Source organism: Ascaphus truei, chromosome 3 (assembly GCF_040206685.1).
Source record: "Ascaphus truei isolate aAscTru1 chromosome 3, aAscTru1.hap1, whole genome shotgun sequence".
Lineage (NCBI taxonomy): Eukaryota > Metazoa > Chordata > Amphibia > Anura > Ascaphidae > Ascaphus > Ascaphus truei.
Genome location: NC_134485.1, coordinates 66,525,815 through 66,550,842, shown reverse-complemented (window position 1 = coordinate 66,550,842; position 25,028 = coordinate 66,525,815). Strand labels below are relative to the sequence as shown.

At 44.5% G+C, this 25,028-nt stretch overlaps 1 protein-coding gene across 14 annotated transcripts in view; it reads left to right on the top strand.

Moving 5' to 3' along the window:
• The window catches only part of EFCAB5 (EF-hand calcium binding domain 5), an 85,684-nt gene that overhangs the window by 24,783 nt on the left and 35,873 nt on the right, over positions 1-25,028 (top strand). For 9 of the 14 annotated variants that reach the window (XR_012800420.1, XM_075594219.1, XM_075594218.1 and 6 more), the window contains 9 exons: positions 5,240-5,799; positions 8,401-8,557; positions 10,977-11,040; positions 16,956-17,023; positions 17,675-17,830; positions 19,299-19,401; positions 19,569-20,897; positions 21,841-21,933; positions 23,273-23,365. Coding sequence is in view for 13 of the 14 variants with exons in the window: in XM_075594219.1 (XP_075450334.1) it covers positions 5,246-5,799; positions 8,401-8,557; positions 10,977-11,040; positions 16,956-17,023; positions 17,675-17,830; positions 19,299-19,401; positions 19,569-20,897; positions 21,841-21,933; positions 23,273-23,365 (2,617 nt within the window). In the remaining variant the exon portion in view is untranslated. Of the gene's footprint in view, positions 1-1,828; positions 1,999-5,239; positions 5,800-8,400; positions 8,558-10,976; positions 11,041-16,955; positions 17,024-17,674; positions 17,831-19,298; positions 19,402-19,568; positions 20,898-21,840; positions 21,934-23,272; positions 23,366-25,028 lie in introns of those variants that run through there. The other 5 variants (XM_075594227.1, XM_075594226.1, XM_075594225.1 and 2 more) reach the window with 2 other exon arrangements.

Genomic DNA, 25,028 nt, shown 5'->3' with positions numbered 1-25,028 from the left:
TGGCAGCTGCGGTCACTTGACCGGTATTGAAATTGGTCACTGTGCCGCCGGAGGGGCAGTCGTACTCCCGTACCGCGACCCCTCCAGCACTCAAAGGGTTAAGCATAGCGCAATATAAAAAGCTCAGCTATATGGGAACGTATTTTAATTAATAATAACTCTGATTATTATCATTTATCTGGTATTTTCCATTATCCCTGTGTGGGATTTCTTTAGTCATTGTTGACATGTATATTTAGAATGTGTTTTAATTATGCTTAATACCTATATTTAATTTATTAGTAAAATGTAATTTATACGTTGCGCCACGTGCCCGTACACGCACCAGCGTGTACTATATTACAAACCTTACATAGCAAACTTTTGTCATTCAGATGGCAATTTCTTCCACAACCAGTCACTGACATCGAAGCACAATCCTGGAACTCCTGGTGGGTTTTATTAATATGTAGCCAAGCTCCCCAGACTCACCCCATTGCTTAGGTGTGAGGAGCGTAGGAGAGGTTGCAGCAGTGCGGGGGGGGGGGGGGGACGCCTCGGCGTACCGGAGGCTCCGCAGTATCAGGTCGCCGCCATGTTGAATGCTCGCGCAGGCGCGGCGGGCCGTGGAGGTGGCTAGGGAGCAGAGGTCGCGCATGCGCGGCCACAGGTTGTAAGCCCGCGAAAGAGGGAAGGCTCCTATAGGGTGGAGTGTACGGGTCTACGAGTTCCAGCAGGCACCGCGAGACCAGGTGATGTTAGGGAACCAATAGGGTGGCCAGAACATCGGGAGGAAGGTTAGAGGTTGCGCAGGGGGAGCACGTTGGGCAGAACCGAGCGGGAGGAGGAAGGAGAAGGCGCTCAAGGTGTGGGGAGGCCAATCGCCCGTGCACTAGGCCTTATACCCCGGCCCAGTTAGGCCCTGAGTCCCCGTAGAGCAGAGCGGATATAGGGACTGGCCCCAGTCAGGTTACAGACCCCTTTACTGTGCATCGGAGCAGCATAAATACAGAGACAGTTGCAGTATCTGGTCAGAGGTTTGGGCTCAGACCTCCGTGGCAGCAGCAGCAGCCGACCGGGTGGGATCGCCCCGGAAGGTAGTTCCAGTCTTCAACCGTCGTCTGCTCCTTTGTGAAGTTCCTTGGCAGGCCCGGGCACTGGAGTGCTCGGCAGGTAACATTATCATCAAGTGCACCAACTATACCACATATCATATCAGGACATAGTGGCTGCGCAGTCACACACATATATCTCACTTGAGGGTGGGGGAACATTGAGTGTGGTACTGGACACGGGGTGGGAGCACCCGGTGAAGGGGAGTAGCGTCCTGCGAGACGCAGTAGTTAGTGTCTCCTCTAGGGAGGGACACCTGTTGATATATGCGTACTGCTGGTTGCAATAGTAAAGTCATTGGTTATTTTACATGCTGTGTGTGTGAAGTGATATACGGTTGTCCTGCGAGGAACCACTCCCCCTCTGGTGGGAGCCATCGCAGGTGGAGGCGCTGCACCAATGAAGAGGTTATCAATATTCCTACGCGTGCCCCAGGCTCTCCGTGGCGGAGGCTCAGGCCCTGCGAGCCAACAGATTACACAGCATTGGTAGCGTACTGTATTCACTAGGAAACAGGGCTACAAATAAAAGTATGAATAAAACAGAGTAGGCAGGGTTGAACCTTTAAGAAATGGATATTGATGGCTATTTCCTTCACTCGTGCAAGTGACTGATGTGTTTGTGGCGTTTAAAGCAGCAGGGGCCTAAAACCAGGAGTGGAGTCAGGGAATGAAACAGGAATGTGGTTTAGTGTGACTGTACAATGCTCCTTCCTAGACTATTGCTTAGCAACCTGTGCTAGCTAAACACACAGGAGCACACTGCAGGCTGCATGGCACAGGCATGAAATAGAAAGACCGCCTATCGCTGCTGCTGAGTTTTATTATTAATGAAAGGCAAAAATAAAATAGCTACTTTGGAAGTCAGCTGTAGGCGAGAGCTGTAAGTACCTTGCGGACTTGGAAGGTAAGCGGTGCAGTGTTTGTATGTAAGTGAATATGCGGCACATTGAATTCCCTCCCCTGCAGTTGTAGAGTTACCTGCTGCTTCAGGCCGCGGCCAGGCAGCGAGTGCGCTGGCGCTCATGCGCGGTGACGTCACGCTCCCTGCTCGGCCGGGAGATTTGTGGCCGGCTAGGTGTATTTTAAAAACATTACTTTGTTAATGTGGCCTTTACTAAGAATGTTTCCCTTTTTAAATGATGTAAACAGGAGTGGCCACTAACAGGTCAGGTTTTCAGGATTTCCCTGCTTCAGCACAGGGGGTTCAGTCAAAGACTGAGCCACTGATTGAGCCACCTGTGCTGAAGCAGGGATATCCTGAAAACCTGACCTGTTGTTGGCCCATGACGACTGGACTTGGCCACTCTTGATGTACGATGTGATTCTTGTGTTGTCTGTGGCTCTGAAGTTTGTGTTATATTTATTAGTTAAATGTACTATTTACTCCTTGAGAAAGCTCTGTAGAAGCGTGAAACTAGTGGGAGTGCTTTTCCCCTGTTTTGTTTTAATATGTATCTTTGTTTTATGTCGTTTAATCAATTTCTTTTATTTTTCACCCACCTGGTGAGTTGCTGAGTGCTTTTGCATAGTTTTTTGCACAGTCTCTTCGTCCAGCCCATCCTACGTTGATTTTCTGTACTATATAACCTGTTTTTATTAGTTGTGATATATTTTTCTCTATATATGAGCTACAGAAGGTTTTCTCGTGAGATGTGAATACACATGAATTGTCATGTTGCTCCATTAAAAGAAGCTCCCTTTTCAATCAGGGCAGTGGTTCCCAATCTTTTTAAAGCAGCACCCCCCCCCCCCAAAAAAAAAACTATTCAGTGCATAATGCAAGTTGAGCAAAGTTTAGATATCAGCCCTTAAAAAACTATATTAAAACAATCCGGATTTCCTTTAGTTGAATAGGTTAATGTGGTTATCGATGCTGGAAAACTGCCAGTCTCACGCTTTGTCCTCTCCCACTCTTATCTCCCAGTGTGTTTGTCTCTCCTGTCACTCGGACCCCCCTGCTGGGCTGCCAGGTTGGGAAACACTGAATTAGGGGGATTAGGAAAAACAGCAGTTTGGCATCACACGCACCCAGCAATCTCCTCTATTGTTTTCCATATGACCCGAGGCACATTTGAGGTTGCATTTACATTCGTGCTTTTTGTGGTCATCAACTCAATTTTTGCATAACGTATCTTTAAATTTGCATTGCAAAATATTCCACTAATATTTGCTTAAATCTCGCAGCACTGGAGGATTGAAGCTCGGGGCCATTCTGGGTTCACAAGGGATTATGTTTTCTCTCCCAATGCAATTACCTAGTTCTATAGAGTGTGTGAACAAATGGACTTCAGAAGCATCTCATTGAAATTTAATGCATATTTTATAAACAGTATTAAAAGTACGGCCTTCACACAGCATCTCAAATGTATTCATCTCAGATTTATTGATTCAGTGAAATCATTTTTTATTAAATAATTGTAATGCACTGCAAGCCCCTCTGGGTTCAATCTGGCTTCCCAAACTCCCTTGGGGTGACTCCAGGTGATGATACTGTATGCACGATATGTCACTATATGGAGGTTAACTTCTTTGTCTCCCTTCGAGCTTAATTGTGTCACCCTATGATACTTAGACTTATTGTGCCCAGCATTTTTATGGCAGCTATAACATTGAATGCCCTGTTATGAGGTAAGGGTTTATCGCTGAAACTTTGTAATGATCTATAAATGATCCATGAATTAGTAAGAAAGGGGCCTTATCTACTATATATTTCTGAAAGCACTGTATGTCTGCATGGCCTGTGTCCCTAGCGACAATCTCATTGGTCCCTTGGCCCGCCCGCCCCCGCACACCTCTCATTGGCCTGAGGCGGAGTGACGGGCCAAAGGACACACAGGGACACACACACACACACACACACACACACACACACACACACACACACACACACACACACACACACACACCTCTCTCTCTGTCCTCTCCCCCCCCCCATCACACTCACCTCCCGCTCCACTCACCTCCCTCTCCACTCACCTCCCTGCCGCTCAACTCCCTCCCTGGCGCGGGGACAGGCAGTGGGCAGGGCAGCCTGCCGCTGCCTCCACTCACCTCCCGCTCCCTCCACTCACCTCCCCCTCCCTCCACTCACCTCCCGCTCCCTCCACTCACCTCCCTGGCGCGGGGACAGGCGTGGGCAGGGCAGCCTGCCGCTGCCTCCACTCACCTCCCGCTCCCTCCACTCACCTCCCGCTCCCTCCACTCACCTCCCCCTCCCTCCACTCACCTCCCGCTCCCTCCACTCACCTCCCCGGCGCGGGGACAGGCAGTGGGCAGGGCAGCCTGCCGCTGCCTCCACTCACCTCCCGCTCCCTCCACTCACCTCCCCGGCGCGGGGACAGGCAGTGGGCAGGGCAGCCTGCCGCTGCCTCCACTCACCTCCCGCTCCCTCCACTCACCTCCCCGGCGACTGTCCCCCCCCCGGCCACTGTCCCCCCCCCCTCCCCCCGGCCACTGTCCCCCCCCCCTCCCCCCGGCCACTGTCCCCCCCCTCCCCCCGGCCACTGTCCCCCCCTCCTGTCCACTGTCCCCCCCCTCCTGTCCACTGTCCCCCCCCTCCTGTCCACTGTCCCCCCCTCCTTTTCCCCCGTCCCCCTCCCCTCCTTTTCCCCCCCTCCCCCCCCTTTCCCCTCCCTTCCCCCGTTTCCCCCCCTCCCCCCCCTTCCCCCCCCCCCTTTTCCTAGCTCTAAATGTAACTCACGGGCAACGCCGGGTCTCTCAGCTAGTGTCCCATAAATAAAAGTGTGTGATGATAACTAGAGGATTGAGTTTGTTACCTCGCCCCCTGCAGTTTATCAAAATTAATAATACATTGTATTTTTAAATCACATTACAATAATACATCCTCACTATATTCAGAGTGCATTCTGAAGGGATTCTTTTCTTTGTTTTGTTATATACATGCCTTTATCCCTGTTGCACCTTTTATATCTAAACTAACTTCTATTAAGCTGATGCGGGAGTTATTTCCTTCTTTCCCCCATTCCCTTATGAATATATTTTCAAGAGTTTCTTTGAAAGTCATTGAGAGACGTTAAACGGTAGTTGCAAGACTTGTTGTGACTTAATCTGAAATATTGGTCTGGGTGCTTTGCTGACGAGTCTGCACTGTGTATTTGTTTTTCTTTCTCTCCCCCCCCCCCCAGTGAAATATGGCTACTGAATCAGAACACGCTTCTCAGGCCTCCATCCTGGAGTATCCAGTAGCAGATTCTTGTGAGAGTGCAGTCACCATCGAAGATAAAAGAGACATTCTGTTCCGATCCCAAGAGGTGGATGCTGACTGGAAGAGGACATTCTTGGAAAAGATGCAACAGAGAGGATTAAAACTGCAGCAGAAAACCCTGGAGAAGACTCAACAGCAAAGGGCACAAGAGGAGAAAGTAAAAAAGACAGCTCCCCCTGATGAACTGACCAGGGAGTGGTTCAGCCAGGATCAACTGACTGTGGACACCAGGGCTTATCTGCTTGACAAGTTGATGCCCTCCATTGTGCCTGGGGTGGAGGCTCTGCTAAAGGAAGCGGAGAAGAAAAAGGTCCTGGAAGATCACTCCATCAAGTTTGACCCCATCAATTTTCTTGGAGAGCACCTCATGAGACATAACCCTGAGTTTGGATGCAGCTCTACAGCGCCTCCCTATGTCAGAGGCCTAAAGGAGGTAGTTGCAGATCTCAAAGACCATGTATTCGACATAGAGTTAAACAGGTGAGTACCTCTAAAGAAAGCATACTGGACAGAAGAAACATTCTGCCTGGTAATGGTAGCATTGTTACTATTGTCGTTTAATTTATAAAGCGCCAACATATTCCGCAGCGCGGTACAATGGGCGGAACATTAATATAATATATTATAATAATATAAATTACAGAAACAGAATGACATACCAGATAAGGCCAAACAAGAGCAAACAGGTACAAAAGGTAACGAGGGCCCTGCTCGTGAGCACTTACAATGCAGAGCAGGGGTGGCCAACTCCAGTCCTCAAGGGCCACCAACAAACAGGTCAGGTTTACAGGATATCCCTGCTTCAGCACAGGTGTGCTGAAGCAGGGATATCCTGGAAACCTGACCTGTTGGTGGCCTTTGAGGACAGGAGTTGACCACCCCTGGCCTAGAGGATTTTTGCTTTATACAGTTTCTGAGTTGCCAAATGTACCGCTTCATCTTTTGTAATCCCAGATATACATTTTAGACATGTTTAAATAATGAGTCACCTTTATAGACCCAGAGAAAGGGTCTTACTAGGATAGGGTTAATAGCGTCTTTCACTGAGATCCTCTGTGATGAATGATTTTTCGGTTTCCTGTTCTACTGCATGTAATTTATGCGCCTATGTGTGCTGCATTATGCATTATTCAATTGCCCTAATTCCATGCCCATTAGAATCTTGCCACGTGCTAACTAATGGCAGTAGTTTTCCAAATGATTACTTTGATCTCTTTCAGTCCATGTTTGTTTTGTCATAAAAGCTGCAATAACAACACCCATGGCTATGAAAATAATGAAATACAAAAACAGCACGAGCAATGCTGACAATTTTATATTCTGAGTTTCAGCAAATAAATTCAATAAAATCAATATATAATAGCAAACACACTCAATAGCTGCCTCAATACTATTGGATCCTTTATGCCTTCAAATGGTCACATTGTCCGTATTCTCCTTTTTAATCTTGTTTAACATATTATCACGCGACATAGTACTGTATATCATATAGTTCAACATACGGCACACATTCAATATTATAGTAAAACGCATAGCATAATATAGCTTTTCTCAGTAGTAACTTTCCTTTATGATCTCATGTTACTAAAGTTGATAAATCATATCCAGTACTACATAATCTCCTATTTCAAAGTAGTGCCTAATATAGTATTTTAACTTTTTTTTTTTTTAGCAGAAAGCAAGGGGGATATGGGGAGTACAGATCTAATTCTATCCCAATATGGTAGAGGAGGGGAAAAAGAGAGGGATGCAGATTTTAGCTGTGATGAAGTTTGTGGTGCATAATTAAACTAGTATGATTCCTTTTGACAGCACATTAGTAAATAGTCATCTTCAGCAGTGGATCTTTTTAACACAGGATTGAAGCAGGGGGTCTTCGGAGCTCCCCATTAATTTCAGCTCTGGGGATACCATTCTTACAGAGATACTTACCTCCGTTGTGGGTGCCGGAAGTCACTCCAGGGTTCACATTATGGCTCCTTTTCAAAGCTCCCGGGTCCTGCCGGCCAATAGGAAGCTGTGATGTCATCTGGTGCAGTTTCCTACTGGCTCATGTGATGCAGGAGCTTTAAACTGCAGGAGATACCGGCACCCCCTTCAGAGGTAAGTATCTCTGGAAGCAGGGGGTCCCAGAGCTTAAATTAACAAGGAGACCACTTGCTTCAAGCCTGTATTAAAAAATGAAGAGATATAAACCGGCTTGGATTGCTCCTTTAATGAGTATTTCTTCATATCCACCATATGTCCAAATTGAGTAAAGTAATTATGAGCAGATATTGCTCCAATAACACATTGCTATGTGCAAAAGTAGAATTGGAATTAAAGTTAAAATGTGTACGTCGATGATGGAAAATTGTTGGGGTAAGTCAATAAAATATTTTCAGATTCAGTGTGCTGCTAAGAATACAAATCTGTGGGTTAAATTCTGTGAAATAATCCAGAACAAACCAAGCACGGGGCTATCGTGTTTGTATGGATGGCTATTTAAGAAAACGGTCCATAATTGGCGTTTGGAAAATAGTTATCTTCATCTAGCTTTCAGTGTGAGGAAATGCAGGGTTGCAGACCTGTCTGAGACGTGAATGCGCTCGCAAGTGAGATTTCAGAGCGAAACTCTATTCTAATACGGATAAATGATTACCGCTACACCGTAGTGCCGTCACTGCCTTTAAAGCGTTGCAACCGGTTGAGCGCCCGGTATCAGACCATGGATATAACAATTTATCTTCCTTTGCCTGAGGCACCACAAAGTTAGATTGTCAGGCAGCACTGTTTGGCGGCGACATGTGAACAATGTTATATACAGTGCTCTGTACACTTCAGAGCTAAATATGATTATTGTATATTATGTAGAGAAGATATGAAGAGTTGGGGTGAGTGATATGTACCCTTTTATATGAGTCATTCACCAACACCTTATCATAGGGCTGGAAATCCTTGGCTACGGACTTTTTTGCCAACCCATTTTTTATTAAAATCATGATCCACAGTTTCCATATCGTCGAACTAACTGTAGATATAAGAGTGTGGCATTTTCTTCTATACACAATGTCAGTAAAATGGTACCCTTCTGTATGACAGGCTTGCTCAACTAAAGGAAGAAATGAGGGAAACCCGGGACCAAAGAGTAGAAGTGGAAAGCATCCAGGTTCAGGTGAAGCAGATGAGAAAACAAGCCCTTGCTCTGCAGTTTCAGGAATGGACCTTAGATAGCAGTGGGAGGATCCCCCTTGCGCTGGTGAGTGTTATTATAAATGAGTAGAATAAGAGCACTAAAAAATCCCAAAACTAACTTGTTTAATGCCCCATTCACTGTGTCTCAATAAACACCAGGTACTTATTCAGGCATTTCCCAAAAACCTGAATGGCTACTTAACGGAGCAAGCTACCCTAACTAACTTTGTTCCCGAGATACGTAGTGGTTTTTAAAGGGGATTTAAATTGCTATCCTAAAAGAAGCATAGAGTATCCGTTCCCTATTAAGGGAAGGACCAAACACATTGACCGGCACTCGCTTTAAGAAACAAATACAGACAGCAGTATAAATAGTAAGCCTCTTATCTGAATCCAGTTTACGTTCTGTTATTTATCTGACGGTATTGTTGCCGCTGTCCTGCGGCGCTGCAGATATAGAATGCGGGGCCGTCCCCTCCTCCGTGCTGCGAAAACGCTCTACCAGGGCGCCGATGTGTGTAATGTCATAGAATCTAATGCGGAGCAGTGACATAATAATAATAATAACATGTTCTTGTAAAGCGCTGCTAGTTTTACGTAGCGCTTTACAGAGACATTTTGCAGGCACAGGTCCCTGCCCCATGGAGCTTACAATCTATGTTTTTTGGTGCCTGAGGCATAGGGAGATAAAGTGACTTGCCCAAGGTCACAAGGAGCCGACACCGGGAATTGAACCAGGCTCCCCTGCTTCAAACTCTCAGTGCCAGTCAGTGTCTTTACTCACTGAGCCACTCCCTCTCCCTGTGTAAACAGTGTCTGATGGTAGAAGAAAAAGGACTGCAGAACTTACGATAAACGACCCATAGACTGCTCTGAAGATAAAAAACTAATTTATTAAGACAAAAAAGAATATTAACAGGATACCACCGTAGAGCCCAACCGGTTTCCGCGGTACACACACCATTCTCATGCGCCCTTCTGTAACGCCGAAATCGCCCGGGCTCGAGGGTACTATGGTTTTTCTATTTATTTGGATGGCTGCAAAAATACCTACAAACCAACCATGTGATATATAGCGGAATGTAAACTGGATTCAGATAAGTGGATTACTATTTACAATTTGTTTTATCCTTCCCTTAATTGGGAGTGAATATTCTATGCTATATAAATGTTGGGATATTAGTCACCAAAAATCTAATAACATATGGCTCCTCATAGTGGATGTTTTCTTCATCCAATAAGAAGCCACAGCCGATGTTGCAGCTTCCTATTGGCCTGAGATTTTGCTGCCATTTTGTTTCCCCTGCGGGAGATTTCTATCCGGTAACTTCACCGGGAAGTATCTTAGGAATTGAAGATTTTTCTGAAGTTAAAAATAGTGGTGTTTGGCTCAGGGGGATCCCGTGTAACCACCTTGTAGAAAAAATATGGGCTAAAACAAACTGAGTAGGAGGAACTGCTCCTTTAATGCATAACATTAATGTAGCATGTCGCTGTTATTGTCCTGCAGAACATTGCTTACTCTGCTGATTGCTAAAAAAAAAAGATCAGGGAAATATGTCTCCAACGTTGCAAATATACATTATAAATGAGGGTAAGTTGGTGCTTGCTAAGAGCATCTTTCCATGTGGCATCTGTCTGTGTTAATATATCAAGGTACTTTGTGTCAAACTCTCTTTCCTTAATGGGAGGGATTAATGTGTGTGTCTGTAAATGGTACAGTTTTTATTTTGTAATTAAACCATTTAAATCTGCCATGACTGAGAGGACATTCATTCCTGTGTTTGGTTCCTGTAGATGGGAAGCTGACGGTCTCTAGAGCTGAATCACGTTATGTCAGCTCCGGGGACCCGCTGCGTCCCCCGATTCCTCTGTAGGTGCTGCCGGTATCTCGTGCATATTTAAAAGTTCTGTTTCATATGGGCCAATAGGAAGCCGTGACGAATCATGTGTGGCTTCCTGATGACCCACGTGACCTTAAAACTGCCATATTGCTTTCCCAGCCAGGGTTGCTACCTACTGTACATTACGTAGGGAGGCAAGTATCTCAGGAAACAGGGGTCCCCAGAGCTAAAAGTGACGTGGTTCAGCTCCGGAGACCCCATGCTTCCCACGTAGTGCAAAAAACCTAGACGGAAACGCACCTTTAAATATCTGACGACAATTCTGTATCAAATCAAAATCTCTAATGTGGCATCCAAAATATCCAATTATAGAGAATAACAAACACTACACTAACTGCTAGATTGTTCATTTATTCTATAAATGTTCTGGTCTCACTCAATTCAAATTTAACCCTGATGAGGGTCTCGAGTCACTGAAACGTAGATAGAATAATACACACGGTAGCATTTAATTTGTTATTCTTTATAATAATGACCATTGTGGCAATTCCTTTCTAGGTAATTAATATGAAAAGTTAAAGGGAATAAAAACAAGTTTCGAAAGAATAAGCCTGTGATGCTGTGTTACTCTGTTTGCAGGTACAAAGTGCTCTAAGATCATTTTTAGAAGAGATGGCCCCACTTTCATTGGAAGCTAAACCAGGTGAGAGTCAGTAGTGTAACTAAGTAGGAGTTAGCAGAATGATTGTTCCTTATTATTTGCACTACTTTACTGAAGATGATTAAGGCTAAAGTGAGCCCCAAAGACTGGAGCCCAAACATGTTATGATGCTCACAATAATGTCCATGTCACTGTGTGATAATATTCTCCTGTCATAGCTTTATCAGTGTTTGTTGAAACTGAAGCCACTTGTTCGCTCTTACTTTCTCTGTATGCCTGGTCTGTCTAGCATTTCTTATAGTTCAGCCACTGGAAAACTGAGATTGGCAGAGATGACTAATTCCTCTCTCACATGAACTTTTCCCATTCTTCAAGTGGGACATCTGACTGAGGACTCTAGGAGGGCTGTTCTACCATCAGATCACTCTCCAAACAGTTTCTTCATGGGTGATTATCTAGTGGCAAACTCCTACAACACTGATAAAGGAGTTAAATGTCTGGGTAACCTAATTTGAGCCCCCTCTGTTACAGCAGGGACTGTTCTAATCAGGGGAAATACAATTATCCACCCCTCATAGAGCAGGATATGTAGGACCTTGTTAAGCGACCTTCTGGGGTTCATGGACTGGAACTTAGCTCATTTCTGACAGCGCTTAGTACTAGGAAAAGCCACAGTTGCATTAGTATTGTTATTAGGTGCGAGATCCTTCAACAAATGTGTGAATGCTACCCTTTTTGCTTCTGAGAGGACTAACAAAACATAATAACGTAACGCTCAGCACAGGGAGAGATTTGGTGGGAATAACTAGCCGCAGTGGAGTGCACCAGCTGTTTCTATCCTAATCCAGATGTCCCTGTTTTGGAAATGAGTCCTGAGGTACTCATGTACCTCATTATAAATGGAGCCACCTGTCAATTTCTATTTCAGAGTTGATTAAAGTATTTATTTATAAAATGTTTCACCAGGAGACATACATTGAGACATGAATATTTTTGTGAATGTCCTCCGGTAGGAAATCAGAATAAAGAAACACAGTGAACAAAATATTAACTTTGATATTACAGAAATATTACTTAGCGCAATGTAATGGATGCGACATGAATGGATTGTGGGTGTGCACCCGCAAAGGAATACATCAAATGTGTAATTGGTATCTTAAATCTCTTTGCAGAGATATTCCAGGACTCTGCAGTGATTCACATCTTGTAGGGCATTCCCATTTTAAAGTTCCGTGCCACCTACAATCCAACTAATCCCATGGGGCACACAAACCGTGGGGGAAGTTTAGTGTTGATAATCATCAAAGCACAGGCAAGACTCAGAACAACATACCTCCTGGATTAAGATTATGGAAAGCGTTATGTGTGACCCATGTTAATACCAGAGGTTTAACTGTTTCAGATTGCATTCACTTTTATACTGCTACAGTATCTGCCTGATTTAACCGAAAAAGTAGCAAAGTAGGCTGCTGTGATACTTTAATGGAAAATCATGCGACTGGGATCAATCAAAATCACTTGCGCAATAGATATATTCATTAAACTATATCCATACAGTAGCTTCAGTGGATGCTCTACACACCATGAAGATCACAATGAGAGATGGAAACAGATATGTTCCTTTTCATCAACGAATCCAAATGTTTCTATGAGGCCTATTCTAGTAGCTTCGATAACTAACTAATCGAGCTCTTTGAGCAGTTCCCTTACGATTTGGCAATCTTGCTATTCAGAAATCTCCGAACACCTGCCAAACTTGTACGGGAAGTGCATCACCCCGAGTGGTAGCGCTCCTGCTCAAACACACCGAGCGGGAGCTGAAAAACAGCTCCAACTCGCGTTTTTGAGAAAATCACCCTATTCTAGTACCTCCGATGAGATCACCGAGGCTCTGAATTAGAGAGTTTATAACACATTTCATCTCGCCAGATTTGCGGGAGGATTTATATATTTTTTTTATTTTTCCTGCATCGGATTGAAGCCGGGAGTCTCCGGAGCTGATACACATAAATACTGTAAGGGTTCCAGTCCAGGGTTTTGCTGGAGCTTGCCCTTGCATGACTGTTGTGGACATATTGGTTCCTGGCAACCCCTTCCTGAACTTGGTTATTGGCTGCACCTGTGCCAGGGCTTAAATAGCAGTCAGTGACTTCCAGCCCCTGCCTGAGCGTAGAATGTTTGCTATGTGTTCCTGGTCCCCTTGAGTTCTTGCATGCCCTGTTCCTGAGCCCTCCCTGTTCTTTGAATTGCCTGTTGCCGACCTCAGCCTGTGACCCCGAACACCGCTACTGAGCCACCTGCCTAGACCCCAGCCTGTATCTGGACTTGTATCTTTGCCACCTGCCTTGACCTCTGCCTGGATCACGACTACTGTAACAGGACTCTGTCCCCTGGCTCTGATTGGTAATATTTTACCCCTACCTCAGCTCTGCGGGTCCAGTTCCTATCTGAGACGAGCACCGTTATAAATACCAGCTCCAGAGACCCCTGCTTCAATCCAATGTAATAAAAATACATTTATAGGCAGCTTCATTACCATAGCGGCTAAGGCAATGAAGGGGTTAAATACAAGTTCGCTGTTTATTGTGGGCAGCGGGGGTGGGTGAAGGTGGTATTTGGCTCATGGTGGGTGTGTAGGCCCTGCGGGAGGAGTTAACCCCTTCATTACCTACGCGGTTACTACCACTAAGGTAATAAAGGAGTTAACCCCTCCTGCCACCCACCCGGTAGGCATAAACACCCACCGCGGGCCAAATACCACCTTCACCCACCCCCGCTGCCAACAATAAACGTTAAAACACAATACTAGCCAATACACCCATTGATTGTCAGTGTGGTTACCTATGCCCTCAATGGGAGCAAAGATAACCCAAATAGCAATAAATGGGCACCCTACCACCCACCCTCTCTACCCCCAACCCCCTGCCCCCTCAACACATACAGTAGTAATGGGAAAAATCCCTATTATCCAGATCTGGATAATATCTAATTTGCCCATTTAAAAAATAAAACATTATCCAGCCAGCATAAAGTAAATTACAGTTGCACTTACCCCAGCAAGTATGAAGGCCATCCTCATCACCGTCCTCCGCGTCCTTGTCCTCCGTAGGCAGCAACAGCACAATGAAAAAACAAACTAATGGCTACTAACCCCTTAATCACTTTAGCGGTTAGTAACCACTATAGTAATTAAGGTGATAACCAATCCTCCCCCGCTACCCACCCGGGATGCCTAACCACCCTCCCTGGGGCAACTACCCCCACGTTATCAGAAAAAAATGGCTGCCATCACATAGTAATCCAACCAATCAGATTGGGAGATATACCATGTGAGGCATCACATGGTAAACCCCCAATCTGATTGGTTATAATACCATGTGATGGCAGCCATTTTTTTTTTAAGGATTTGACTTTAAGATGACGTCACATCCTTTAAAAAAATGGAAGCTGTCACATGGTACTACAACCAATCAGATTGGGGGTGTACATCTCCTAATCTGATTGGTTAGATCACCATGTGATGGCAGCCATTTTTTTTCTGGTGACGTCAATTTAAAGGTAGGGAAGCATAGCCTTCTTGATAGGCTGGCTTCCTTCCCCTTAAGATGACCTCACATCCTTTAAAAAAATAATAATAAACCCTGTCACATGGTACACCAGCCAATCGGATTGGGGGTGTACCATTTGACACTCAAATGTGACGTCACAGGCCTTATATAAGGCCTGTCACGTCTCATTTGAGCTTAAGAAGCGGATGGGACAACATCCGCCCCATTAGATTACAAAGCAAGAATAGAAGACTGAAGAAAAGAAAGAAGAAAAGAATGAAGAACTCACCGGGGAGACGTCTCTTCAATCAACATTTGATCATGGACTTCTTTGCATCGACTGTTGAGGATCATGCATCGAGGGTCAAGAGTTGTTGCTTGCGTAGGACGGGGGTGAAGCAGCAATGGTAATAAAAACATTGATTGTATTTAATTTCATTGCATGTTTTTTTTTGAGGTTGCCCATTGACTGCCATTGTGTTTATTTATGCCCCTTTCAGGCCATAGATAAGCACAGTGACAAGCAATGCATTTTTTTGGGCAAATGCTTGTTTTTATTTAATTATGTTTTGTATTTTTGGTTCTTGTTTTTATTTGTTATGTATTGTATTTTGTGTTATGGTTTTATTTAGGTTGCCCATACATTGTCAGTGTGGCAATCCATGCCCATATATTGTGGGCATGATTTACCACAGTCCCAATCAATGGCTTTATTGTGAAATGCTTGTTTTATTTAAATGTCATGTGTTTTATTTTATGCCTGTTTTTTTTTCTTAGATTGCCCATTCATTGCCATAGTGGCAAACCATACCATATTATATGGGCGCGGTGTACCACTGTGCCAATCAATTGGTTTATTGGCATGTTTTTTATTTTGAATGAAATGTAATGTATTTTATTTGGTGCTTGTTTTTTTTTATTGGTAAATGGCCCATTCCTTGCTATAGTGGCAAACCATGGCCATATTATGACCCGAGGAGGGTGGTTAGGCATCCCGGGTGGGTAGCAGGGGAGGAGGGTTAATCCCTTAATTACTACAGCAGTTACTAACTGCTACGGTGATTAAGGGGTCAGTGGCCATTAGTTTGTTTTTTTAATATAATGTTGCTGCCCATGGAGGACATGGAAACGGAGAACGGTGATGAGGACAGCCTTCATCCTGGCAGGGATAAGTAGAACTTTTATTTACTTTATGCTTGCTGGATACTGTTATATTTAATGAACAAATGAGCTATACTGTAATCCAGATCTGGATAATAGTAATTGTGCCCATTATTGGAATGTATGTGTTGGGGGGGAAAGTTGTTGGGAGTAGAGGAGGTGGGTAATAGGGTTGTTGTATTTTAATGTTTCTTGGGGGTAGAGGGATTGGGTAAAGGGGGTAGTTGCCCCAAAGGTGGGTGGTTAGGCTTCTCGGGTGGATAGCGGGAGTGGTTGACGACTTCATTACCATAGCGGTTTCCACCGCTATGGTAGTAAAGGTGTTAACTTATCCCGCAACCTTCCCGGCATGCCTAACCACCCACCCTGGGGTAACTACCCCCTTCACCCACCCTCTGTACCCCCCAAAAAACAGGTACTCATGTTTAACCCCTTCATTGCCTTAGCGGTTAGCCGCTAAGGTAATGAAGCTGTTTTTGTTTACATTTTAATAACAGTGTACTGTAGCAGGGGGTCTCCGGAGCAGAACCGCATTGATTTCAGCCCTGGGGACCCCCAGATTCCCGAGATGCAGGCCCTGGTATGTGGGGCTGGTATCCCCCTGCAATGTTTAATTCTCCCGCATCACGTGACCGGGACATTTAAATGCATAGGAGATACTGGCACCCCACACCGGGGCCTGTATCTCGGGATGCAGGGGTCCCCGGACCTGAAATTAATGCGGTTCTGCTCCGGAGACCCCCTGCTACAGTACATTGTTATTAAAATGTAAATAAAAACAGTGCGATTGCCTGTGAGAGCTCTGCAGGGAGATGCGGCTCTCTCTGTGCAGCTCTCTCGATGCAGCTCTTACAGACTGCGGCCAGATCGCACAGAGCAGAACTTTGAAAGAGGCTGAGATAGCATCGCTGCTACACCCGTACGGTATTGGCATTTTCCTACCTCATGGTTTCAGACTTGTTGAAATGGTTTCTGATTCTTTCTGAATACCATAATAACACAAATATCAAACCGTTCGATGGGGTCATGCCACACCGTTCGAGATAGCAGCAATTTTATCGAAGCTACGTGAATAGGCCCCTAAGTGTTTTATTTCCCCGTTACTGACAATCTGAATGTTGTCAAGATCTTTGCAACTTGTCATCCGATTTCTGTTTTTGGTCCATTTTAGAAGTGAAATGTTCCTAGGATTTTCAGTTCTGCATAGGCATGAATATTTCAACGAATGCCTCGTCTTTTCCCGAATAGTGTATGACAAGGAGCTGGAGACGGTCAAATCCCTGGAACAGAAGATAAATGGCGAGGAATTTATAGAGGTGAAAAATAACCACAGCACCCAGTTTTTTATTTAGAACTGAGATGTGAAACAAGTCTTAGAAGTATGTAATGATACTTCGGAATGTCACCATCAAAGGAATTAGAATATAACTTCTGGAATTACCTGATCTTACAATGAAAATAATGAAAAATATAAAGTATTAAAGAGACTTAACCAATGGAAGTATTTATTTTCATATTTTCATCACTCACCCTCAAGTCTCAAGTTTACTTTTTTATAGATGATGCTTTCCTCCTCATCTTTACCTCACATACCCTTCTCTACATTTAAATTATTTAGTCCCTTCCGTTATGTTTTATAACTAGTTTAATAGTCTCCAGTGTGGCCCAGTACAAAATAATTTTCTAAAAACTGTTGTACCTCCACTGCACCACTCCAACCTACTACCCTTGCCATCCAGTTAAAGCTAGTAATATACCGTAGATATATTTGACCTTCTCTGATGGATGTAATGGGCCCATTGCTCATACATTTAGTCTCTGAAAGCTTTTCACCACATTGAGGTATGGTTATTTCACAGTAATCCTCTAGTGAGTATATCTCAATTACTTAACGCCTTGGTATCTCTGTTGAAACCTTTCAGTTACATTAAACTAGAAACCTATCCAACCTCTTCTTCTCTCTGCAGTTCATATATCCCTATATCCGGCACTTCAGCACAGACTTATTCCAGGAGTTCCTGCAAAACCTTGCACAGTGCGCTGACATGTTTCATGAAACTATCCAACATGACATTTGGAGACAGATATTTTCGGATCTCTTCCTTAAATGTGACCACGGAAAGGTTGGTCATTCCCCTTAAGTAGTTTATGGGAGCATCAACCGTATGGCATTTCAGTTCACAACACAGAGAAACACCAGGGCTCATAGATTTTGCGCAGGAAGAAGAGAAAAAGACAGAGCACTACATCCAGTGCTAGCTTGCCAAAAAACAACAGAGGTGCGTTCCCACGATAAAAATAAAAAATTTATTGGATCAGAGTACCAAACAGCACACCAACGTGTTTTGGACTATACAGCCCTTTATCAAGGTTCACATTCACCTTGATGAAGCGCTGTATAGTCCGAAACGCGTTGGTGTGCTATTTGTTACTATGATCCAATAAATTTTTTATTTTTATTGTAGGAACGCACCTCTGTTGTTTTTTGGCAAGCTAGCACTCGATGTAGTGCTCCGTCTTTTTCTCTTCTTCCTGTTCATTGATTCCTGCAGACGGATGCACACCTTTACCCCAGGACCATTGGACACAGTTGGCTCAACATTCACCTGAGGATATACATTCCATGTGAGTCCATTCCTTTGTTCTTTACCTTGTGATTTGGCTATCTTCCCCCAACATTCAGATGTTTTAATAGTACTGGACACCGGCAGGTGTTTGATATATATCCTTACTTCATTGCCACGTGGGATTTCATTGTACCAGTCACACATCTGTTGGGGACAGTCATTTTCCAGCCTTATCACTAACTCTTGGAGGGGTATTCCACATAAGACTTTGCTTATACAACGAAAATAAATTGCTGCTTTTTGTTTTGGAGCACCATACAGCATTGGTTCTCTCATAGATTTTGCAGCTGCTGGAGAAAAAGATTGGTATTGATGCACTGCAGCAGCTATTTAGAATTTCAAGTACAAGACAAGTCATTGTATAATGTCACATTGAAAAGATGTTGTATCCTTGATGAAACCTTATAATTATGATGCCAGGAAGAAGCATCCTTAAACTGTTTAAGCTTTCAAAATTCAATGCCAGATATGGCATGAAGTGCACAGACAGACAGGCATTCATCACTAAAATGTGAATGTGTTATTGCCTGTATTTCATAGACTAAGGGGAGTGCCCCAGTTGTCTCTGAGCCCATGTTCACTGCAGGGCAGTGTTAGCAGTTTGATATCCCAGCAGTCTACAGAGGGCACAATAATATGTTTAACCCCTTCATTGCCAAAGAAGATTTCACTGCATTGCAAAGAAACAAATTACAGACCCTCATGGCAGCAAATGGGTTTACATTGGTAAACTAGAGCTATAATTATTCATAGACTCTCAGGCCACTATTTACTCAGTGGTGCTATGCCATAAGACACCTTCCAGTTTCAGAAGACACATGATGGCCCATTGAAGTGAATGGGCGGTAAAGTGTGTGCCAGTGGCGCAAAGTGTCTTATGGCATAGCACCACTAAGCAAATATGGCCCGGAGTGTATATTCTTTCTATCCCTTTAGCTTCAACTTCTGCTCTTCTGGTTTTTAGGTTGGCTTCCTTGACAGACAGAGGGTCCTGGCTATGATGGAAACTTTCTATGACAAAACCATCTCTGAGACAGAGGAATGGCAGCCACGAAACCCCCGACAATGTGAGAATGGGGGATATTTTGGGGAACCTCAGCACTTATCCTGATGTCTGATGCAGAGCCCTTAGATACATTGCCCTGCAGGGGGTAACTGGCACCTTCAGCAGCAGAGAGATAGAAGTTATAATGTATTTGTGCGACCTCTAATTAAAGCAATTTTTTTCAATTAGGGCCTGTAATTGAGCTAGGTGAAATGGACCCTGCAGACTTCTGGGCTGACTTTCAGGAAGGGGTAAATGCTGTGGAGGAGAAAGAAGATGGATCCACCACTACAGTCTTAAAAACAACAGAAATTTGTTTGCCAGCCGAGGAAGGGCGCAAAGGGGTCATAGCTCCAGAGGAATTAGCAGACGGTGGGGCAGAAAAAGAAACTGAACAGATCATTCAACAAGAACAAGTCACATCTGAGCTTAGAAAGAGTGTCTCTTTAATACCGGTCGTTGAGCAGGAGGATGCTATTGAAAGAGACAGAGAGCTGTTGGGAGTGAAGATCGGAGAACATGAAAGTGCTTCTGAGGAGCACACGGTTCAGAAGAAAAAGATGGAAATGGGTGAGCTTATTGAAATAGATACTACAGCTGTAAGGGGGGATGGACAGGAGAGACAACTGTTGCAGGAAAAGCTGACAGATAAAGATATTGCTCCCAGAGGCCAGATGGACGAGCAGAGAGTGGTGCTGGATGAGAAAATAATAGAAAAGCAGGCTATTATAGAGAGTGTGATGGCAGCTGCAGACCAGATGGATCGGGGATGGAACCCTGGGGCAGAGATCTTGGACTTAGACAATGGGACAATCCAAACCAAAATAAAGGAAATATCGGAGGAACTGGAGAGCGCCCCACAGATAGAGTCATTAGCCATGCATAGAGAGAGTCAAGTGTCAGAAAGTCCATACAGAAGCACAGAAGAGCTGCTACAAGGAGGAACAGAACCATTGTCACATTCAGAGCCAGTTGTAGACACAAGGAAAGGCTCACTGTCTCAGGGAGAGACAGACCCACTGTCTCAGGGAGAGACAGACCCACTGTCACAGAGAGAGACAGATCCAATGTCACAGAGAGAGAGAGACCCACTGTCTCAGGGAGAGACAGACCCACTGTCACAGAGAGAGACAGACACACTGTCACAGAGAGAGACAGACCCATTGTCACAGAGAGAGACAGACCCACTGTCACAGAGAGAGACAGACCCACTGTCACAGAGAGAGACAGACCCACTGTCACAGAGAGAGACAGACCCAATGTCACAGAGAGAGAGAGACCCACTGTCACAGAGAGAGAGAGACCCTCTGTCACAAGGACAGATAGAAACAGTACAACAGTCAGTGAAAGAACTGCTCTCACAAACAGAGACAGAATCACAGCCACAAGGAGAGAAAGAACCGCTGCCACATGCAGAGACCGAACTTTTACCAGTCATAAGCACAGAACAAATGCTGTGTGCAGGATTGGCACCATACCTATCAAAGGAGCCATCCCTCTCACATGACCAAGGCACAGGTAATAACAATTTGCATTATTTAACGTATTACATTCCATGAGAGCCACATTACTTACAGACACATTATACTTAGTGTACAGTATGTGTTCCAGGTGCATTCATGTTAAAACTTCTGGCTTTGGATGCTGGCAGCAGCACATCACTGCCGATCTTGTCTGCAATATGAAACTCTACATTTTTAGTGCTGTGCACAGACCACAAGGAAACCTCTTTTTATGCAGGGTCCTATAGAGTGGGCAACACTGACTGTTGACAAACATATGATATAGTAGAGCCTTTCACTGCAGACCTCTGACGGCAGATGGGTTATAGCTGCATTACCTTAGCAGAGCTTAAGACTGATCATACAGCTTAACGGGACATTTACATACTATACAGTGAATGTTTCATTTATAAATTAGCAATAACATATACATATTGACACATTTACGAAGCGGTCTTCTTCCATAAGACACCTTCTGGCCCTGGAGAACACCCATTAACTTGTAAGGTGTCTTACAGCACTAAAAGGTGCATTATGGCAAAAGACTGCTTAGTAGACATGGCCCATTATGCTTGCGTCTTGTTTTCTTCCTGTCTTAAGTGTATTTGAATCATTCAGATAAGTTGCAGCACAATGCTTGACTCAGTTTGAAGGGTCATGGTAATAGGAACATGGGTTAGCGTAGCAGCAGCCTACATTTGACATCATTTATTATTCCTTTTTACTAAACTGGTAAATACTGTAGTGCTTTCAGTTAAAACAAAATGATTTGGAGAAACGCAGCTTTATTCTTTTGCTGCTTCAGGGACCCACATCCCAATGCTCTGCAATGATTAGTTATCTCCTCTGGCAGCAAAGGATTATTGTTCACAGGATTTCCCCCTCTTCACCCATTTGATACATTTCCAGTGAAACTACATTTTCTATTGCTCTTTACTGATAACCTTGTGTGTTTGTAGGTTCAACACTCCCAGCAATGGAAGCAGGGACTCCTCCTACCGAACGCGGTGATAGCAGAGAGTCATACTTTATTGAGGGCAAGCCCTGGTCAGGTGAATGTTCTAATATATGCTAACTACAAGGGTACCACATTTAGGGGCTTATATTCTATATCTGCCGAAGTGGAGTCCTTGGCCAAAATTCCTCATTGTAGTCAAGGGGGAATTCCAGACGAAAACAATGTGAAATGCCGAATCGGCGTATAAAGAGTAAGCCCCTTAGATATAATAACAGAATGTTTGGATTTTTGTTTGTTTTCTCCACACCAAGTGGCTTTTTGGCAGATACCCCACGGCTATTTCTGCACAATATGTGCAGAATCAATGAAAAGCCCCATTCACGTGAACACTATCCAGTGAAGGGGGGGGGGGGTGGATTCTGTATCAGTGTGGAGGTGGGTAAAGGGGCAAGTGCAAGATTGTTTAAGCTCAGGTTTAATTTAATACAAAAAGAGACTAATTATGCGAACATATGTAACCCTTCTATTTTTCTGTACCTCAGACTTCACTATAGGGTGCTGAGTCCTTACTCCTGTAATATGTGCTCCACGTGCGTGGAGTTAAACAACGGGACACAACTACAACAGCATTTACTATATAATTGAAGTTGATATATTAATGAATAGCAAGTACTACTTCCTGGTAAAATATTTTATAAATAAATAAGTACTTTGTTCTCCCTGCAACCAGGATCACTACACACAAATCACAATACCTCTATACACATTACACATAAGCGCTGCACGGGTGTGTTTGTGTTAATGTCAACCTAGGAGGTCTCCCAATACTGGGTATTCAGGCCTACAAGTGAGGTGCAGGAACACTGTCGGAGCTCGTGTCTATAATTGAATGTAGCAGTTCTGTTCTTCGCAAAGTTTACTTCAGTGCCACTGTCTCCTATGACGATTGGGGAATCCCCTCCGTCGGTTGTCACTCCTCGGAATGGCTCCCGGTCACTCTCTTGGGCTCTCGCTCCATCTCTCTCGCTTTGGCCACTTTGCACTCGCCCGTTGCGTGACACGTGTAAATCCTATCTCACAGGTCACTCTGGATTGAGCCTGAAGTCCTTCGGGCCCACGCGGATCTGACTGTAACTGTCATGGCTTCCCCCTTTTAACAACTCCTCTCCCTCTTAGTCCCTCCTTCACCAGCCTCTCTGCTGGCTCATCATAGTCAAATGTCCATTGGAGAGGAACCTGCTAGGGGGCAGTGTGCATGTGTTGCTTGCAATACACAGGGGGTTACACATATTTGTGGACTCAGGAAGCAGGGTAAGTCACAATATTAGTAATATCACTATAGGATCTACCTCATTTTACTACTAGACTCAAACCGGTAAGACCTCATATTTTTCATACAGCTTGACCACCAGATGATGATGTTTCTTTTATAGGTGACCTTCTGACCACTGATCTGGCACTCAGATACAGCTCATATGGTGACAGAAGCCAGGAAGTGTGCAGTGCAGCAGCCTCCAAATTTACAGGTAAAGGGGTACAGAATAAGGTTACTTTGTGCCATGTGAATATGGGGCATTCCTTGGGCTTCCCAGATCAGTGGCAGATTTCCAGCGGAGACAAGCCTGTTGTGTTTGTGAATTCAGAATCTCTCAGGGCTATTTGTGCATTGTGCCAACTTTATATTCACTGAATTTAGGAGCTCTCTGGTTTCCAGCTAAGGAAAACAGGAAGCTCTCACAATCCTCAATGCTGTGTTACACTCAGGAACCTTTAGTAGAAGAGTTCATGTATTAAATGTAAACAACAAGACTCTCTTCATACCATGATGACCAGTCAAGGTCAAACAATTCACACAATTTCATTATGCCTTGACTTTGGTTTTAGCTTGCTTGGCAGTGTGCTGGCTTTAGGCTTTGCAGGGTCGAAGGTGGCGCCCCCTACACCCCCGTGTAAAATGTTAAGGGGATTTACCCTGAAGAGCGCCCCCCTGGCAGTGTTGCGGCGTTATGAAGTCACGACGGCATGTGATGTCACGTGGCGATGGCAACGCGACGTCATATTACATCACATCGTAATTTTACGTCGGTCATCATGGCAACGAGACGCTACAGGAGGCGGGCCGGAGAAGGTAAGACCAACCTCTCAAAGAACACACACCTATCTCTAGGTGAGAAACAGTCCTGTCGGTCCAGGGGCCCCGCGCTCCCTCCCCATCATCCTGTCGGCTCTAGGATCCAGTTCCAGGAGAGCTGGAGGAGGGGGGGACCCCCAGCCCCCTCCTCCAGCTCCTGCCTCTGGTCGGGTGGAAGTTGGATCCCAGCGCCGACTGGAATGAGAAAAGGAGGGAGCGCGGGGAGCCCAAAATCCTAACCTTCCAACATGATGTATTTAAAGAGATCATCGGAATTGACCAGGTCATGCTTTGGGTTTCTGATTTCTAATATCGATCCAGTGGCATACTGTAGACGGACGTTCATAGAGGTATGCAAGAGAGACTGATTATTGTGAAATTAAAGAAGGCTTTTTATTGCGCCTATTTCCTCAACATCAGGAAACCATCCAAACATGGGGTAAACAAAGCTTCTATTTATTTGGGAGTATTTCTAGTGAAACACTATGGAGTTCACAACTCCCCTAGATAAGCATGTCTCTCAGCCCCAAAACATATAGCATGAAATAAGCAGATATACGAAGTCTCTTAAGAATGAAAGTCTTATCTGTTCCTTGGAGGGAAAATCTTCTCTGTTCCTGGTTCAGCTCCCTTCCCTCAGGGTGTGTCAGCATTCAGGTTTAGAAGTTTTCCCTGTGTCTTGAAAGCAGCTATGCTGTGTCTTCTGGCAGAGCTCAAGACAGGTTGTGAGAGTAAAGACAATCTCTCCTCTCTCTCCAAAGTTCAGCTCAGTATGAGCTAAGGAGACACCCTTCCTGTCTCAAAAGACAGGCTTTTGTAAGCAATCTAAATCAGGCAGGTGGTGTTTATTAATTGACTACCAGCAGTTAACCACAACACTGCTAGATTAAAGGCACATTACTTGAACAGGGATTACTCCCCTGTTACACATACCAAAAAAAACCAATGTTGAACAGCATTACTTTTCAATTACCAAGCAACATTTAAAAGTATTAATCTAAATCTCAACAGATTTGCATAACGTCATTTATCTGTATATGTGTAGTAACATATGGCAT